Source organism: Eubalaena glacialis, chromosome 1, assembly GCF_028564815.1.
Source record: "Eubalaena glacialis isolate mEubGla1 chromosome 1, mEubGla1.1.hap2.+ XY, whole genome shotgun sequence".
In the NCBI taxonomy this organism is placed as follows: Eukaryota; Metazoa; Chordata; class Mammalia; order Artiodactyla; family Balaenidae; genus Eubalaena; species Eubalaena glacialis.
This window is the reverse complement of record NC_083716.1, coordinates 29,429,826-29,449,286: the sequence shown is the minus strand read 5'-3', so window position 1 is coordinate 29,449,286 and position 19,461 is coordinate 29,429,826. Positions and strand designations below refer to the sequence as shown.

Below are 19,461 nucleotides of genomic sequence, written 5' to 3'. Positions count from 1 at the left end.
ATGTTGCCAAATTGCTCTCCAACATATTTGTACCATATTTCCCATTTCCCCAATCTAAGTGTAAAATAGTATCCTGTTACTTTCATTACATTTCCATTTTTTCTAGCAATGTTCAGAACAGTTTCATTGTTTATAGTTGATTTGAGTTTTCCCTCTGAATTACCTGTTCATATCCTTTGTTCATTTTTCTACTGGGTTATCTGTATTTTTCTTTTAATTTGTAGGATTTTAAAAATTAAAATAAAAAATCCCAGATAGTAATCCTGTATAACAGTAATTCTTTATAATTCTGAATAGTAATCCTTTGTCAATTATATGCATGGCAAATATATTCTTCCAGTCTGGAAAAAAAAAAAAAAAAGACTGTAGGATTTTATAACAACTCAAGGGCATCCTAAAAAGGGGCAGATCCTGTTAACATAACAAGAATTATTTTTCAGTATTTTAAGACACCAATTAGTAGCCCTCTTGTTTTAAGCAAGACTCAAATTCTACTAAATCATCATTTGGAGAGTCCCTTGGACTCCCTGGAAAATGTGATCTATGTTTAAGTGACTCTAATCGTTTCAACAGACTAAGAGGTACTCCAACTACAGTGGGAGGGACTGGGTTCTAGAATCACCCTGAGTGATGTCAACCCTTCTATGAATCCATGAAGTTCAGTTTCTTAAGTAACATATGAAGATGGCTGGCCTCTGAAGGACAAAACTGACAAAGGGCTGTGTTATGGTGAGTTCACTAAAGGGAGGCAGATTGCAGGAATACATTTTAGTTTTTTCTTTGGCGACTGGTAAATCCCACTCTAGCATTCACTTTTTTTTCTAACATCTTTATCGGAGTATAATTGCTTTACAATGGTGTGTTAGTTTCTGCTGTATAACAAAGTGAATCAGCTATATGTATACATATATCCCCATATCCCCTCCCTCTTGCGTCTCCCTCCCACTCTCCCTATCCCACCCCTCTAGGTGGTCGCAAAGCACCAAGCTGATCTCCCTGTGCTATGTGGCTGCATCCCACTAGCTATCTATTTTACATTTGGTAGTGTACATATGTCCATGCCACTCTCTCACTTCGTCCCAGCTTACCCTTCCCCCTCCCCGTGTCCTCAAGTCCATTCTCTATGTCCCAGCATTCACTTTAAATCGTGGGTTACAACCCATTCGCGGATGACAAAATCAAGTCCATGGGCCTCAATCAGCACTTTCACTTTATTACTTTAGTGAAATAGAATAGAATAGAATAGAAAGAATAGAATAGAATAGAATAGAATAGAAAATATCAGAATGCATTACACATAGCAAGGGTAAATATTGTTTTGTGAAACTTTCATGTCAGTTAAATGTGTGGGTGAGATATAAATATATTTCTTACCTTGGTCACTCTAAAGAACTCAAGCTTAGGGACAGGGACACAACCATGCAGAAAGAGCAGGGAGACAGACACTCTGGATCGAGATGACGAGTTTTAATGACACAGCTGACACCCACAATCACACTTGGCTCTTCAGACGACTTGATCTTTGGGACTCGACTTTGTACAGAGTAAAGCAACACACAGGAGCACATGGGTGACACGGGCAATACTCCTGCTTCCAGCGAGGGGGCAAGACATCTACATTTCATCATCAAAGTACCTTTTTATTCTTTTCAAATAAAAGCCTTAATTTGCTCTGGCCTCCAAAAGGGTTCTAATCCCAGATCCCCATTTCCTTTCAAGAGATGCTCTCTTCCCGTTGGGCCAGTTTAAACAGAAGCCACCTCACCAGAGCAGCCTTTTCTGTCCCTCAGTAGTCTCTAATCTAGTTGTGATGTATACAACCAGGTTTGTGCCGGCAGGGAATACACGAGACAGAGGACCGCTTTGGTGGTGCTGGTTTGGGTGGTGTTTCTTCACTGGATTTTGGTGACTGCTTCATGGATGGAGCTGGCCACATAATCTAGGTTTTTGGTGGTTAAGCCACACATGTTGATCCGACCACTTGGCAGCAGATAGATGTGCTTTTCATTGACCAGATACTCAACCTGCTTGGCTGTTGAAAACCAAAAGAGATACATAATCAGAGCAGTAGGAATCCTTTAAGTAATGGAGGTCCAGAGAGTCCATTACAATGACAATTTCCTTTCTTCCCCCTAACACAGAGAAGCAAAACAGTAGGAGTTATTTTGTCCACCTGACACAGTGAGAAATACGCTCAACAGATTCTGGAAACTACTCTTATGAGCTAACTTCCTAATCTCCAGAAAGTTTAACATGGTTCTTCCTGATGGGAATTTTAATCTGGGACTACCTCCCAACCACACCTTGGAGGTTACGTTCACCGGGACACCCTATCCACTCAACCAAACCCGTAGACTTAAGAACAATCCATTGATATGAAAAACTGGTTAAGAAGTGCTTCGTTTATCTCTTCCTTCACCTGTATTTGCTTAACCCTGAGCATCCAGAGCAACTTCCCTTTGACATTTCATTTTCACAGTACATTGGACAAGGCCCTGAGATGAGCGTTGCTGGATAAATGCTGTGTGTGTGAACCCGCAGGCTGAACACTGCAGAGACCTCTCGGGCCTGGCGCATCTCAGCTCTCATTCACACACACACACAGGAGGGTTTTCCCGTGAGTTTGCAGAAACGCTGCTGTATGAAATGGGAAGGGACTGCCTGTACTTCCCTTCTGCCACAATCTCTAGAGCTTTTTTTTGCTTTATTGCAAAGCCATGAGAAAATTTTAGCTGATTTTTTTTCCCTAAGTAATTAGCATCCTTAAGGCACCATCAATTTGAGGGATCAGGATAATAATAATTGTCATGGACTGAATGTTTGTGTCCCTCCAAAATTCATACTTTGAAACCCTAAGCCCCATTGCAATGGTATTAGGAGGTGGAGCCTTTGGCTGGTAATTAGGTTTAGATGAGGTCATGAGGGTAAGCATGCATGATGGGAGTAGTGACCTTATAAGAGGAGACCAGAGAGCTTGCTCGTGCACGAGCTCTCTCTCTCTCTCTCTCCCCCTCACCTCCTCCCTTCATGTGAGGATACAGCAAGAAGACAGCCACTTGCAAGCTAGGAAGAGAACCCCGACCAGAACCTGTTGATGCTGGCACCCTGATCTCAGACTTCCTAGCCTCCAGAACTGTGAGGAATAAATTTCTGTTGTTTAAGCCACCCAGTCTATGGCATTTTGTTACAGCAGCCCAAGCAGACTAAGACAGTAATAAAATCATAATCATCAGAGGAGCAAACACTAGGTGCCAGGCAGTGTTCTAAGCACTTTATATTAGCTCAGTTAATCTTGATAATAACCTTATCACCCCCATTTTACAGATGGCACAGATGGAAGTTAAATGACCTTCCCAAGGTCACACAGCTAGTCAGTTGTGAATCTGGAATTTTAAGGTAGGCAGTATAACTCCCGGCTCTGAGCTCTTAGCCAGGATACTACACTGCCTCTGTATGGAAGTGAAAAACCTAGACCCTGTACTCAGTGCTACCTTTGGGCCCCTCCAAACAAAGCCACCTTCACAGTAGCCCTGACCAGCTTTAACTATGTGAATTACAACCATCCAAGGAGATAGCTCCTAACCTCACACACCAACAGAGCCACGGGCACAGCACCTTGTAAAGCCTATGCCCCACAGGTAGATGTTGCGGTTACAGGGCTCCTGCCCCGTTTTTTAAAATAGAAATGAAACTTCTTTACTTTTATGGGGAAAGGGAGTATCACAGTTGAGAAGCTAGTAAAAGTTAGGGACTCTTTCCCTAGAAAAAGGCCAATATACGCATACTCAATTTTAAAAATATTTCAGGATGAAAGCCCCTGTTCTGATAGATAATATGTAGAAAAGGAAGTACCGCAACATGAGAATTGTAGAAACTAGGTGGCAGGCACATGGGGTTCAATTCCTCTAAATTTTCTGTATGTTTAAAATCTTTCCTAATAAAATGCTGGGAGGAAAAAAAACAAACCCTGTTTTTAAAAAGGGTAAATGATGCCAAGTTCTAAAAATATAACTTTATGTTATAAACCCAGGTCTATTCTCACCATTTTTCAATTCATAATAAAACTAATTTCCTACTCTGGAGAGTGGGACAATATGGATACTTCATGGGAAGACATCCCCACCTTGTGAGCTTTTAGAATATTACTACTCACATGCACCCCAGTGTTCACTGCAGCACTCTTTACAATAGCCAGGTCATGGAAGCAACCTAAATGCCCATCGACAGACAAATGGATAAAGATGTGGTACATATATACAATGGAATATTACTCAGCCATAAAAAGGAATGAAATTGGGTCATTTGTAGAGATGTGGGTGGACCTAGAGACTATCATACAGAGTGAAGTAAGTCAGAAAGAGAAAAACAAATATTGTATATTAACACATATATGTGGAATCTAGAAAAATGGTACAGATGAACCAGTTTGCAAGGCAGAAATAGAGACACAAATGTAGAGGACAAACATATGGACACCAAGGGGGGAAAGCGGCGGGGTGGTGTTGGTGGGATGAATTGGTAGATTAGGATTGACATGTATACACTAATATGTATAAAATAGATAACTAATAAGAACCTGCTGCATAAAAAAATAAATTAAAAAAAAAAAAAGAGGGCTTCCCTGGTGGCGCAGTAGTTAAGAATCCACCTGCCAATGCAGGGGACATGGGTTTGAGCCCTGGTCCGGGAAGATCCCACATGCCACAGAGCAGCTAAGCCCGTGTGCCACAACTACTGAGGCTGCGCTCTACAGCCTGTGGGCCACAACTGCTGAAACCCACGTGCCTAGAGCCCGTGCTCTGCAATAAGAGAAGCCACCGCAACGAGAAGCCCGCGCACCGCAACGAAGAGTAGCCCCTGCTCTCAGCAACTAGAGAAAACCCGCCTGCAGCAGGGAAGACCCAATGCAGCCAAAAATTAAATAAATGAATAAATAAATAAATTTATTAAAAAAAAAAAAGAAATGTGGCTAGGGAAAAAAAAAAGAATATTACTACTAAACACCATTTCCATTACACTTAATGTCTTAAAAATTGTATAAGGATAATTTTCCTTAATTAAGTGAACTAATTCCCCATTCCAGAACTGTGAGGACACCACAGGCTAACTGAGCTATCCGCTTACTTTCTTGGTTAGCCTCATTTTACCCCAAAGTGTTTCAGTGAGTCTGCAATATACAATCTTTACCACGTTTCTTTTGGCTTTTTCTGAGCCCATTTCAAACAGGCACTCCGATGGCCCTGGTTTATAGTACCTCCCAGTACCTCTGAGGTTCTACTGACTACCCAAAGGCACACATCTGTCCCCTGAGTCACTCAGACACAAGCTCCACACGGAGGTCATATCTGCACCACGCAACCAGTGGCTTGGCTTGAGGTGCTCGGGAATTACTTATTAAATGAATGAGCCCTCTATCATCAGACGGGATGGCCAATTGCTGATACACCCTACTGACGGCTGACCAAGATCATGCATGGCTGCCTGCTAGACTTTCAACTGACTTTTAATTCCAACTACCGATCTAAATTCTTATTTATGAAGTGAAAAGAGAATGTTGTAACCTAGGCAATGCTTGGAGACTACGAAAGACCTGTTAAGAAATTAAGTCCTTCGATAATCATATGTAATATTTATACTTAAGATTAAGGAAAAGCCAAAAGGTGCCTAAGCATTTATAAAAGATGTTTCATAAATCAAGGCTCCAAGGTACAAATCCTGTTACTTCCCAGCTCGCTCTGAGCCACTTCCCAAGCCCATAAAAATGAAAATATCTGAGTTATGTTCTGGAGGATAGACTACAACAATGCTCTTCTGAGACCCGAGGGGTCTAGGAGATGGGTGGGACACACTGAGAAAATCTAACTTGTTCTGGTCCAAAGTAATAGCTGACCAAATGGGCAACAGCTAAGGGAGCCAAGCCCAAGAACACTGACTGTGAGGAGTGCTGTGTCCAACAGTGAGCATTCGAGGTGGTGGGGCCACTTACGGTTCAACCCGGTGAAACTGAACATTCCAATCTGCTCCGTGATGTGGTTCCAGGTTCCAGGGGTCTTGAGGGCTTCTAATCGTGCCCTGAGCTCAGATCTCATGGTCAGAATGCGGTCAGCCATTGTCTTCACATTACCTGTCCTGAGTGGACATCAATATGAATACCAATCCAGACAGGAGAGATGGTACACGAAAACATAAAAATTTTTTAAATGTAATTTAATCTGTAAGCTGAAAACATGATCACAACCTGCCTATTATGGTATGTGGATGCCTGGATGGGTGGATAAGGAGACCAGAGAGATAGACTTACTAGGCAGAAGGAAAGGACTTTATTTACTGATGGAGTTTATGGCTAGTCTTAAGTATACTGGCTGTAATACCACTTATGTTTTAACTCAGACTTCAGCTAGGTGCTGCTTGAGACAGGATAATATATTTTATCAGGTGTAATTAAGTAGAGATTGCAGATTTAGCTACTACAAAAAAATTACTGTTTCAAAATAAGACAAAATATATATAAATTAGATAAGAATGAAGAGCCCCAAAATTGTTGCACTAACTTGAAGTTAGATATTCTATTCTATCAGAAATTCCTCCCTGTATTTCCCAACTTTAAGGGGAGGAAGCCTGGGTGGTGGGAGAGTGGGGGAAACTCCCATTCACTGAGGGCCTCCTTCCTATGTTCCCAGTGCTGTGTTACACACGTGTGTAAGTGCCAGCCCTATTTTACAGAAATAATAACTGACACACAAAAGAGGTTCAAGTATTTTTGTCCTGCCTCTGCCAACATAAAAAGAAGAGACAGTTAAATGTAATGGGACAATCGCTGTTCTGCATCCCCACGCTTCGCCCATCCGGCATTGAGCCCCTTACCATTCATTAAAAAGCTCAGGGTCAGAGAGGGTATGGGCCACGATTCGTGCTCCCTGAGCAGGGGGATTGGACCACGTAATTCGCACGATCTTCTCCATCTGGGAAAGGACCCGGAGGATGCTATCAGGTTCTTTCGCAACCACGGTCAGATTCCCCACTCGCTCATCTAAAAAGAAGGAGGAGAATCAGCCTTGGGGCTCTGGGGGCGGCGAGGCTGGGGCAGCTGGGCTGTAACACAGGAGAGCACTCACTGTAGAGCCCGAAGTTCTTGGAGAAGGACTGGGCACAGAAGAGCTCGAACCCTTCAGACACAAAATAGCGAATGGCCCAGGCGTCTTTCTCCAGGTTGCCAGATGCGAAGCCCTGATAGGCTGAGTCAAAGAAGGGGAACAGAAACCGGCGCTGCGAGGAAGCAAAGTGAGTCAGGGCAGGAAATCCTCCTGGAACCAACCTCAGACACCGGCCTTCCTTCCCCAACTGGTGCCTGGAAGGAATGTCTCACCCTGTCCATTTCTCCTACGTCTTTCCTCTCTGTATCCAACTCCACTTTACATCTGTTTCTCTGTTCACCTAAATACCAACTAACAAATCTAACAACTTCGGTAAACCTTATTTTTTTAAGTATATTGTCCTAGAGTGTCACGATGCTGCTTTGCCAACAGGGCACATCTGATCATGTCACTCCATGACATCAAAGATTTCCAGGGGCTCCCCACTGTCCTCAGAATAAAGTCCGAGGCTTCAGCACAGGACCTGGCCCCCATTTACCTCTCTAGCCTCATTACTCACTCGCCCCCTTCCCTGGAACTCCAGCCCATACCAAGAATTACTTTTACTTCCTCATATGGACCATGAACTCTGCCTTGGGCTTTTGATGGTGCTCTTCCCTCTGCAGGAAACATTCCTTCCCCGCCAGCCCCGACCCATCCTCATCCTTCAAGTCTACACACGGAAACCACTTCTTCCAGGAAGGCTTCCTCTGCTACCACCAGCCCTCCCAAAATGCACGCACTCCCCAGAGTCGGGGCTATGTGCCTCCATAGAACCCCATCAACACAGCTGTCTCACAGTACGTGGCTGTCTCCCCAAACAGGCTGTATGCTCTGAGGGCGGGACCACCTCTGCTTTGTTCACTATTGTCCCCCTATGGCACCTGGTACATAATAGTTTATCAAGAAGTATTCTTTAAACACGTTAATGAAGAATATATACACCTTGAGCTAGAAATTCCAGTGTAGAAAGTTATCCCAAAGAAATAATAAAAAGGAGGTTTATTACATATATTGTTCACAAGAGTAAGAAACCTGGGCACGAAATGGCCATCAACTGATTTAATCAATCTGTAATGTGACATATCCATGCATGTCATGTATAACTACACTAAAAAAAAAATTAAAAAAGAAAAGAGCCTGACATTCTGTATATCAAAATGTTAACAGTGGCTTTCTTTGGGTAATAGAATTTATAGTTAGTACTTATTTTTTTCTTTGGGCTTTTCTCCATTTTTCCAAATTCTTCCGTAAATAGGTACTGCTGTTGAATACATCAAACATTAATACACACTATTTTAAGAGATGCTCTGAAAAGACAGTTACCTTCATGACAGAGGCAATCTGCTTCCACTGCTCCGGAGTTGGGTCAGTCCCAGTCGGGTTGTGTGCACAGGCGTGGAGGACAAAGATGGAGAACTCGGGAGCTTTCTGGGGAGAAGGAAGCTATGTAAGTTCTGACACCAGCAGGGACATGGCGGGCAGAGTCAGGGGCACACAGGGCAGGTACTCCCTCCTTACGTGCCATTTCAGAAACCACCATCTGGCTTGAGTAGGGTGTCTCAGACTCTCTCACTTATCAACTGATCCAAAGACTTTTCCCTGCTCTTCTTGACGCCATAGCATTCTGTCTACTTTTTCTTCTAATAACCCACCTCAAGATCATTCAGAAAACCCTGGAGGTCTAGTCCTCTCTTCGCTGCATCCCAATAGTGATAAGATCGAATTTCTTTAAATCCAGCGGCAATAAAGACACCATTATGATTCTCTGCAAGCAAAGGGGTAAAACGTTAAATGTTTTACAAACACAAGGAGGCATGAACAGAAAGGACTCAAGACAGCTTCCAGGGCCCTCACAGGCTCAACATCCACTGGGTGACATGGAGGTGAGGGGTTAAGATTGAGAAGAATGACTGTGACCAAGAACAAGTTTGACCAGTCTACTCATGCTGACTTACATCCTAATATAGTGGGACCTCCCTCCTCTGGGAAGGCTCAATATACACTAAAACACAAGTTCACCAAGAGTCTTGGGATAAAGTAGTCCCAATCTGAATTTAAGCATCAGGTTACCCATGTACTGCCATAATCCACTGCTCAAGCCATTCTCATGTTAGTTGATCCAGGGCTGGGTTACATTTTCAGTGTAAGCAGTGAGACTCATGAGGATAATTCCTTCCCTGCCAGCCCCGACCTATCCTCATCCTTCAAGTCTAAACACGGAAACCACTTCTTCCAGGAAGGCTTCCTCTGCTACCACCAGCCCTCCCAAAATACACGCACTCCCCAGAGTCTGGGCTATGTGCCTCCATAGGACCCCATCAACACAGCTGTCTCACAGTATATGAGAATTCCTCTGGTTTCTCTGTTTCTGCTCTCGCTACAGCTACAGGGCTCACCCCAGGTTGGTGAGGATACATAGACAGGCGTGTCCTTGTTGTTTGTTCCATTGTACCATCGCGCTAGGAACTCAGCTCCAATTCGAAGTGCACCTGTTCCCCCCAAACACTGCACACCTCCTACCTGAAAGACAAGAAGCAGGGTCACTGGTTATTTAATGGTGAGGTCAGATAATATTAGGGAAAATATGGTAGTGATGAGCACTTCCTTAAATGTGTTATCTCTATAAAATATCATAACTACATGAAAAAGTATTATTTGCCCATGTTTACAAATGAGGAAACTAAGGCTAAGAAGTGAAGCGCCTTGCTCAAAGTTACTAGCTACTCAGCAGAAAGGTCAGGTCTTCACCCAGGAAGTCTGGAAGTCTGACCCCCAAAGGAGTGTCCCTCTGAACAAAGAGGTAGAGGACATACCTAGGCCCTAGGACATACCTCAGGCACATTAGAGTGTGCCCTGCAAGGCAAACCCATCCCTTTGCACCCATCCCAAGATCAAAATTACCCTCCAACAGAAGCCGGTAAAATAATGTTCCGAGCTTGCTATCAACATCAGTCTGCAATGTCCTTTCTCATCGCTATAACAAAGGCTTATTAATCCTTAGAAATGTTCTCAGAGAACAAAGATGATATGCAAATACTACTCTCCTCTCCTGAAGCTTCCTCTCATCTTTTTTTTTTTTTAACATCTTTATTGGAGTATAATTGCTTTACAATGGTGTGTTAGTTTCTGCTTTATAACAAAGTGAATCAGTTATACATATACATATGTTCCCATATCTCTTCCCTCTTGCGTCTCCCTCCCTCCCACCCTCCCTATCCCACTCCTCTAGGTGGTCACAAAGCACCGAGCTGATCTCCCTGTGCTATGCGACTGCTTCCCCTCTCATCTTAAAATGGCCTCACCTGGGCAATAATAAAAGTCCTACGTTTTACCGTTTACAAAATACCTTCACACACATTCTTGTTTGACCCTCACACAGCCCTGTAAAGTAAGTTCTAGATCCCCAATTTATACATGAGGAAATTGATTCAGAGAAGTGGTTCGCCAAGGGATTCGCAGCTGGTGAGCGGCAGAGCTGGGCATAAATCCAGGCCTTCTCACTCTACATCTAGTCACTAGGCCCTACTTCTGTTGTTCTGCCTAAACATCTTTGCTTTTGCCCCTTCACACTTCTAATTAGGTTTTAGCATAACTCTTTCAGTAGAGAAATGTCATTAATTACGTGTTGCTTAATATGTCTAAAGGAGAAAGAAAGAGAAAGATCACATAAGAAAGTCTATCGAAAAGGAAGGACACACACCAATATAATAACAGCAGCAACCTCTGGGGAGGGGCCTAGGATGTGGGAATAGTGGTCAAAGGGACTTTGGCCTAATCTACAAGTTGTTTTTTGAAAAATAAGGAGAATGGGGCTTCCCTGGTGGCCCAGTGGTTAAGAATCCGCCTGCCAATGCAGGGGACACGGGTTCGAGCCCTGATCCGGGAAGATCCCACATGCCGCGGAGTAACTAAGCCCATGCGCCACAACTACCGAGCTTGCGCTCTAGAGCCCGTGCGCCACAACTACTGAAGCTCGCGCACCTAGAGCCTGTGCTCCACAACAAGAGAAACCACTGCAACGAGAAGCCCGCACACTGCAACAAAGAGTAGCCCCCGCTCGCCATAACTAGAGAAAGCTCGCACGCAGCAACGAAGACCTAACACAGCCAAAGATAATAAATAAATAAAATAAATTTATTAAAAAAAAAAAAATGAGAATGTATTATTTGGAAATTTTTTAAATAATTTAAAAAATATATTTGATGCCTGTAATTTGCTATAAAATAATTCAGTTTTGGCAGGGAGGGTGGGGGAATATACAAGACTGACCAAATACAGATCATTGTTGAAGCTAGCTGATGGATCCATGGGGGTTTGTTCATTACAGTTTTAACTACTTTTGTATATATTTGAAATTTCCCACAATAAAAAAGTTAAAAAAAAAATCTTCCTAGATAAAGAAGAAAAACTTCCAAAATCTTTTTTAAAAAAACTAACGTTAACACCAATGCTAAAAGATGACAAAGGGAAAAAAAAGATAGAAAAAAAAAGAGACCTCTTTCATGAATATTGATACTAACTTCCTAAATATTAATGAACAGTATGAATCCAATAGTGCATTTAAAAATATTCCCTTGGTCAAGTTAGTCATCCCATGAATGCATGATTATTAACAAATATAGGAGTGAGTCAAGTTTTCCTGGACCTCTCCCATGTATATGTGTTATTAAACTTTGATTTTCTCCTGTTTTAAAAAAAAGAGAAAAGAAATATAAAATTTGTCATGCTGCTAGATAGAGAAAATGATCACCCAAATGATCATCATAACAGGAGAAAAAAATATAGCTATTTCTGATATAAATGCTTGGTAAAAAAAAGGAAGCAATGGAGACTTCCTAAAAATAACTAAAAAGAAAAAAAAAAAGATCCAGCCATGATGAGTAAGTCAGCTTCATGATGAACACTAAATCACGAGCATAAGTCCCCTTTACGCTAGGAACAAAGCAATGATGCCAATTATCACTATTATTCCCCACTGCTCTATTTATATTCAGAGATCTGAGCATCTCTGAAAGAACATCGTCTGAAACGTGAAACAGAAGCGAAGCTGATGTTCAGGGAAACGAGGAACTGAGCACAGCATCCACTGCAGAGAGAAGCAAAGGCAGTGGACTGGGATGGAAAAGGTCGGTGTGCATCAGATGTGGTTCTTCAAAGTGGTCCCCCCTGAGCACTGGTCCCTTCCCATTACTTTATTTTTTTTTTATTTTAAAAACTATACATATATATATATATATATATATATATTTTTTTTTTTTTTTTTTACAGTAGGTCCTTGTTGGTTATCTATTTTAAATATAGTAGTGTGTACCTGTTGCTTTGCATTACTTTAAAGGTTTGGGCTTCACATTGTGATCTACCTGGATTCCTTATGCAAATCTCGACCAAGATGATGTAACCTAAATGTATATTTATTTTTTATGGATTTGTCATCAGCTAAGCTGAATATCAACTTTATTCATTATTTCACACTTCAAATACCTCAGCACTTTGTATAGGAATTTTGATACTTCCTATACAAATGAGCAAGGTCTCCCTTCAAGCAGGATTTTAAGTTATCATGGATATGTGACAGGTGCATGTGGATATCAGTAAAGACCTTCCCAAGCATAGTTTTTTTATTTCCTGTGCTCAGCTTTTCTTTGTTGTTTTTTTGGGGGGAATTTTTGTTTTAATTAATTTATTCTTTTTTCTTATTAGTCATCCATTTTATACACATCAGTGTATACATGTCAATCCTAATCTCCCAATTCATTCCACCACCACCACCACCCCCACCCCCGCCGCTTTTCCCCCTTGGTGTCCATACGTTTTTTCTCTACTTTTGTGTCTCAATTTCTGCTCTGCAAACTGGTTCATCTGTACCATTTTCTGGGTTCCACATATATGCGTTAATACACGATATATGTTTTTCTCTTTCTGACTTACTTCACTCTGTATGACAGTCTCTAGATGCATCCACGTCTCTACGAATGACACAATTTCGTTCCTTTTTATGGTTGAGTAATATTCCATTGTATATATGTACCACATCTTCTTTATCGATTCGTCTGTTGATGGGCATTTAGGTTGCTTCCATGGCCTGGCTATTGTAAATAGTGCTGCAATGAACATTGGGGTGCATGTGTCTTTTTTTCTGTTTTAAACATCTTTATTGAAGTATAATTGCTTTACAATGGTGTGTTACTTTCTGGTTTATAACAAAGTGAATCAGTTATACATATACATATGTTCCCATATCTCTTCCCTCTTGCATCTCCCTCCCTCCCACCCTCCCTATCCCACCCCTCTAGGTGGTCAGGTGCATTGAATCTGTAGATTGCTTTGGGTAGTATAGTCATCTTCACAATATTGATTCTTCCAATCCAAGAACATGGTATATCTCTCCATCTGTTGGTATCATCTTAATTTCTTTCACCAGTGTCTTACAGTTTTCTGCATACAGGTCTTTTGTCTCCTTAGGTAGGTTTATTCCTAGGTATTTTATTCTTTTTGTTGCAATGGTAAATGGGAGTCTTTCCCTAATTTCTCTTTCAGATTTTTCATCATTAGTGTATAGGAATGCAAGAGATTTCTGTGCATTAATTTTGTATCCTGTAACTTTACCAAATTCATTGATTAGCTCTAGTAGTTTTCTGGTGGCATCTTTAGGATTCTCTATGTATAGTATCATGTCATCTGCAAACAGTGACAGTTTTACTTCTTTTCCAATAAGTATTCCTTTTATTTCTTTTTCTTCTCTGATTGCTGTGGCTAGGACTTCCAAAACTATGTTGAATAATAGTGGTGGGAATGGACATCCTTGTCTTGTTCCTGATCTTAGAGGAAATGCTTTCAGTTTTTCACCACTGAGAATGCTGTTTGCTGTGGGTTTGTCATATATGGCCTTTATTATGTTGAGGTAGATTCCCTCTATGCCCACTTTCTGGAGAGTTTTTATCATAAATGGGTGTTGAATTTTGTCAAAAGCTTTTTCTGCATCTATTGAGATGATCATATGGTTTTTATTCTTCAATTTGTTAATATGGTGTATCACATTGATTGATTTGCATATACTGAAGAATCCTTGCATCCCTGGAATAAATCCCACTTGATCATGGTGTATGATCCTTTTAATGTGTTGTTGGATTCTGTTTGCTAGTATTTAGTTGAGGATTTTTGCATCTATATTCATCAGTGATATTAGTCTGTAATTTGGTTTTTTTGTAGTATCTTTGTCTGGTTTTGGTATCAGGGTGATGGTGGCCTCATAGAATGAGTTTGGGAGTGTTCCCTCCTCCGCAATTTTTGGAAGAGTTTGAGAAGGATGGGTGTTAGCTCTTCTCTAAATGTTTGATAGAATTCACCTGTGAAGCCATCTGGTCCTGGACTTTTGTTTGTTGCAAGATTTCTAATCACAGTTTCAATCTCATTACTTGTGATTGGTCTGTTCATATTTTGTTTCTTTCTGGTTCAGTCTTGGAAGGTTATACCTTTCTAAGAATGTGTCCATTTCTTCCAGGTTGTCCATTTTATTGGCATACAGTTGCTCGTAGTAATCTCTTAGGATGCTTTGTATTTCTGCGGTGTCTGTTATAACTTCTCCTTTTTCATTTCTAATTTTATTGATTTGAGTCCTCTCCCTCTTTTTCTTGATGAGTCTGGCTAATGGTTTATCAATTTCGTTTATCTTCTCAAAGAACCAGCTTTTAGTTTTATTGATCCTTGCTATTGTTTTCTTTGTTTCTATTTCATTTATTTCTGCTCTGATCTTTATGATTTCTTTCCTTCTGCTAACTTTGGGTTTTGTTTGTTCTTCTTTCTCTAGTTCCTTTAGTTGTAAGGTTAGATTGTTTATTTGAGATTTTTCTTGTTTCTTGAGGTAGGCTTGTATAGCTATAAACTTCCCTCTTAGAATTGCTTTTGCTACATCCCATAGGTTTTGGATCATCGTGTTTTCATTGTCATTTGTCTCTAGGTGTTTTTTGATTTCTTCTTTGATTTCTTCAGTGATCTCTTGGTTATTTAGTAATGTATTGTTTAGCCTCCATGTGTTTGTGTTTTTTACGGTTTTTTCCCTGTAATTCATTTCTAATCTCATAGCGTTGTGGTCAGAAAAGATGCTTGATATGATTTCAATTTTCTTAAATTTACCGAGGCTCATTTGTGACCCAAGATGTGATCTATCCTGGAGAATGTTCCATGCGCACTTGAGAAGAAAGTGTAATCTGCTGTTTTTGGATGGAATGTCCCATAAATATCAATTAAATCTATCTGGTCTATTGTGTCATTTAAAGCTTCTGTTTCCTTATTTATTTTCATGTTGGATGATCTGTCCATTGGTGTAAGTGAGGTGTTAAAGTCCCCCACTATTATTGTGTTACTGTTGATTTCCTCTTTTATACCTGTTAGCAGTTGCCTTATGCATTGAGGTGCTCCTATGTCGGGTGCATATATATATATAATTGTTATATCTTCTTCTTGGATTGATCTCTTGATCATTATGTAGTGTCCTTCCTTGTCTCTTGTAACATTCTTTATTTTAAAGTCTATTTTATCTGATATGAGTATTGCTGCTCCAGCTTTCTTTTGATTTCCATTTGCATGGAATATCTTTTTCCATGTCCTCACTTTCAGGCTGAATGTGTCCCTAGGTCTGAAGTGGGTATCTTGTAGACAGCATATATATGGGTCTTCTTTTTGTATCCATTCAGCAAGCCTGTGTCTTTTGGTTGGAGCATTTAATCCATTCACATTTAAGGTAATTATCGATATGTGTGTTCCTATAACCATTTTCTTAATTGTTTTGGGTTTGTTTATGTAGGTCCTTTTCTTTTCTTGTGTTTCCCACTTAAAGAAGTTCCTTTAGCATTTGTTGTAGAGCTGGTTTGGTCGTGCTGAATTCTCTTAGCTTTTGCTTGTCTGTAAAGCTTTTGATTTCTCCGTCAAATCTAAATGAGATCCTTGCCGGGTAGAGTAATCTTGGTTGTAGGTTCTTCCCCTTCATCACTTTAAGTATATCATGCCACTCCCTTCTGGCTTGTAGAGTTTCTGCTGAGAAATCAGCTGGTAACCTTATGGGAGTTCCCTTGTATGTTATTTGTCATTTTTCCCTTGCTGCTTTTAATAATTTTTCTTTGTCTTTAATTTTTGCCAATTTGATTACTATGTGTCTCGCCATGTTTCTACTTGGGTTTATCCTGTATGGGACTCTCTGCGCTTCCTGGACTTGGGTGGCTATTTCCTTTCCCATGTTAGGGAAGTTTTCGACTATAATCTCTTCAAATATTTTCTCGGGTCCTTTCTCTCTCTCTTCTCCTTCTGGGACCCCTATAATGCGAATGTTGTTGCGTTTAATGTTGTCCCAGAGGTCTCTTAGGCTGTCTTCATTTCTTTTCATTCTTTTTTCTTTATTCTGTTCTGCAGCAGTGAATTCCACCATTCTGTCTTCCAGGTCACTTAACCGTTCTTCTGCCTCAGTTATTCTGCTATTGATTCCTTCTAGTGTAGTTTTCATTTCAGTTATTGTATTGTTCATCTCTGTTTGTTTGTTCTTTAACTCTTCTAGGTGTTTGTTCTTTAATTCTTCTAGATCACTGTTAAACATTTCTTGCATCTTCTTGATCTTTGCCTCCATTCTTTTTCTGAGGTCCTGGATCATCTTCACTATCATTATTCTGAATTCTTTTTTTGGAAGAGTGCCTATCTCCATTTCATTTAGTTGTTTTTCTGGGGTTTTATCTTGTCCCTTCATCTGGTACATAGCCCTCTGCCTTTTCATCTTGTCTGTCTTTCTGTGAATGTGGTTTTTGTTCCACAGGGTGCAGGATTGTGGTTCTTCTTGCTTCTGTGTCTGCCCTCTCCTGTGCTCAGCTTTTAACTCCACCCTTTCTCTCCCACTCCAAAAAGCAAATTCATTAACTAAAAGAAGTCACAAAGTCAGTAGACTAGATTGAAAATGTGTTTGCAAGAGATAAACCCACTTCACTAACATTAACGAATTCTTGAATTCATGATGTATATGACACTTGACATATTAAATTCCCGAGAAATTATCATTCCCTCTAAAAATATACTGTACACTAGATGGCTTCAGTGAAACACAAGTGGCTCTAAACTATATCAGCAACTAGCGGAAACGAATTTTTGGTGAATCAATAATGTGTCAATTTGGTCATTCTCTGAACTGATTTTTGGCAAATAGCTCTAAAGCTCAAGAAAGTCCTATATTTGGGATGAAGGGAAAAAATCATAATAGCAAAGGAAATAAATACAAACTTCAAAGGGAGCCAGGCAACCGGACCTGGGTGGCTAAACAGGAGTATCCAGAACAAGAGAAATCCAGTAAGACTTACAAGAAAGCTATGCCAGCAATCTGTATTCCCAATTTAGCCATGAATTGCCTGAAGGACTCCCTGCTGGGCTCTAGAACGCTTGTCGGAGTTCACAGTTTGCTGATGCAATGACTTCCCTGTGAGGAGCAGGAGAGCTGTTTAGGAGCTGCTTGTGGCCAAGTCTATGATGCATTGATCTGGGTGCTCCTAGCAATTCATGTGGTATCTGGCACGTGGCACTAAATAAACATGGGCTGAACTAGATGAAGAAGAGAGTGTTGACAAGGTGAGAGCCACAGAGAAAGCCCACATCTCCCAGGGGCAACGGTCCAAGCAGGAAACTGGGACGCCATCTCATGCCCCACAAGCCCTCCTACCTGCAGTGGCTCAGTAATTTCAGAAGCTGAAATGTTACCAGGCAGGAGATGACAATTGGACATTTGGTCTAGATTCTAAGATGTGAAGATGGAAAAGCAGAAGGCGGCAGTGACGAGTCTAGAAAACAGGTCTCCTCAAAATGGTTGATGGACCTGGTAATGTAAAATCTTGAGAAGAAAAATCTAAGAGAGGACATGATTACTGTTTGTTTTCTGGTTCATTCTTTCATTCATGCCTCACCTCTTTCAAGTTTTGGCTCAAATGTCATTTCTGTTTCTACCATGACCACCCTAGTTAAAACTGTATCCACTCTCACTCCCACCCTCAGCACTCCTAATATGCCTTCCTCTGCTCTATTTTTGTAGCATTTATCATCTTTCAATACACTATACAATGTTCCTATTTATTATGTTTACTGTCGGTTTCTCCCCACAAAACTGTAAGCTGGGCAGTGGTTTTGGTCACCACTGTGCTCCACTATCTAGAACAGTGCCTAGTGGTGAGCACACATCTGTTCACTGAACGAATGAGTGAATTAAACCATCTGAGATCTCTGAGGTGCCAGGCTAGGAGCTAAATGCTGAAGATTCATGAGGTAGATAAGTAAGCCATTGGGACTTCTCTGGTGGCACAGTGGATAGGACCCCGTGCTCCCGGTACAGGGGGCCCAGGTTCGATCCCTGGTCAGGGAACTAGATCTCGCATGCCGCAGCTAAGAGTTTGCGTGCCACAACTAAGGAGCCCGAGGGCTGCAACTAAGACCCAGCGCAACCACATAAATAAATAAATAAAAGAACCATATGTCACACCATACACACACACAAAAAAAATTTTTTTTAAAGTAAGTAAATAGCCCATCAGCCCTGCCCTGGAGGAACCTAGGGTGTTGTGGGAGGGACAGGCTTACAAAATTGTACATTAAACACAGTAAGTGCTGCTTTTCCCAAGCAATGCACAGTCCTGTGATGACTCAGAGCACTCCAACAACTAGCTCTGCCTGAGAGAGCTCAGGATTCAGCATGGAAGTGACCCTTGGTCAGGCCTTGAAGGACTTGGAGGTGGGGACTGGGGAGTCAGAGAAGTGAAGGGGGAACAGCTTCACTGTTCCTAGCGGAAGGAACAGCTGAGGCAAAGGTGCCAAGTCATGGCAGGGCTCGGCAGGTCTAGAAAACAGCAGGCTCTTAGGATGGCAGGACCCTGAGAGGATGGGAGCAAGAGTAACTGCAAGAACAGGATGACGCCTGGCTACAAAACATGCTGCATGCCCAGGTCAGAGTCTGCATTTTACCCTGTAGATAATGGAGGAGCTACTGTGTGTGTGTGAGAGGGGAAGCAGGTGACACGATTAGCTCTTTTTTTTTTTTGCTGAGGAAGATCATTCTAGCTGCACTGTGTAGAATGTACTAGAATGGGGAAGAGACTAGAGGCAAGAGGCTATTATAAGAATCCAAATGAGATGACGGTGGGCTGAGCTAAGATAGTCACCTGGGGATGGTCCAGGGAAAGAGCAAGTGCTCAGAGCTCAGTATCAACTGGTACCTAGGGTGTTGTAGATGCCAAGAGGGTATCCTAAACCATCACACACACACAAAAAAGTAAAAAGTAAAAGTCTTCAAATATTTACAGACTGCCAT

At 41.3% G+C, this 19,461-nt stretch overlaps 1 protein-coding gene across 1 annotated transcript in view; it reads right to left on the bottom strand.

The window, feature by feature from the left end:
• Positions 1–1,189: 1,189 nt before the first annotated feature.
• The window catches only part of GOT1 (glutamic-oxaloacetic transaminase 1), a 28,626-nt gene continuing 10,354 nt past the window's right edge, over positions 1,190–19,461 (bottom strand). The window contains exons 3-9 of the mRNA XM_061208066.1: positions 9,533–9,656; positions 8,789–8,901; positions 8,460–8,564; positions 7,116–7,266; positions 6,865–7,030; positions 5,987–6,129; positions 1,190–2,032 (exon numbers count right to left, since the gene is read on the bottom strand). Of these exons, the coding sequence (XP_061064049.1) occupies positions 1,893–2,032; positions 5,987–6,129; positions 6,865–7,030; positions 7,116–7,266; positions 8,460–8,564; positions 8,789–8,901; positions 9,533–9,656 (942 nt within the window). The 3' untranslated portion in view covers positions 1,190–1,892. The remainder of the gene's footprint in view (positions 2,033–5,986; positions 6,130–6,864; positions 7,031–7,115; positions 7,267–8,459; positions 8,565–8,788; positions 8,902–9,532; positions 9,657–19,461) is intronic.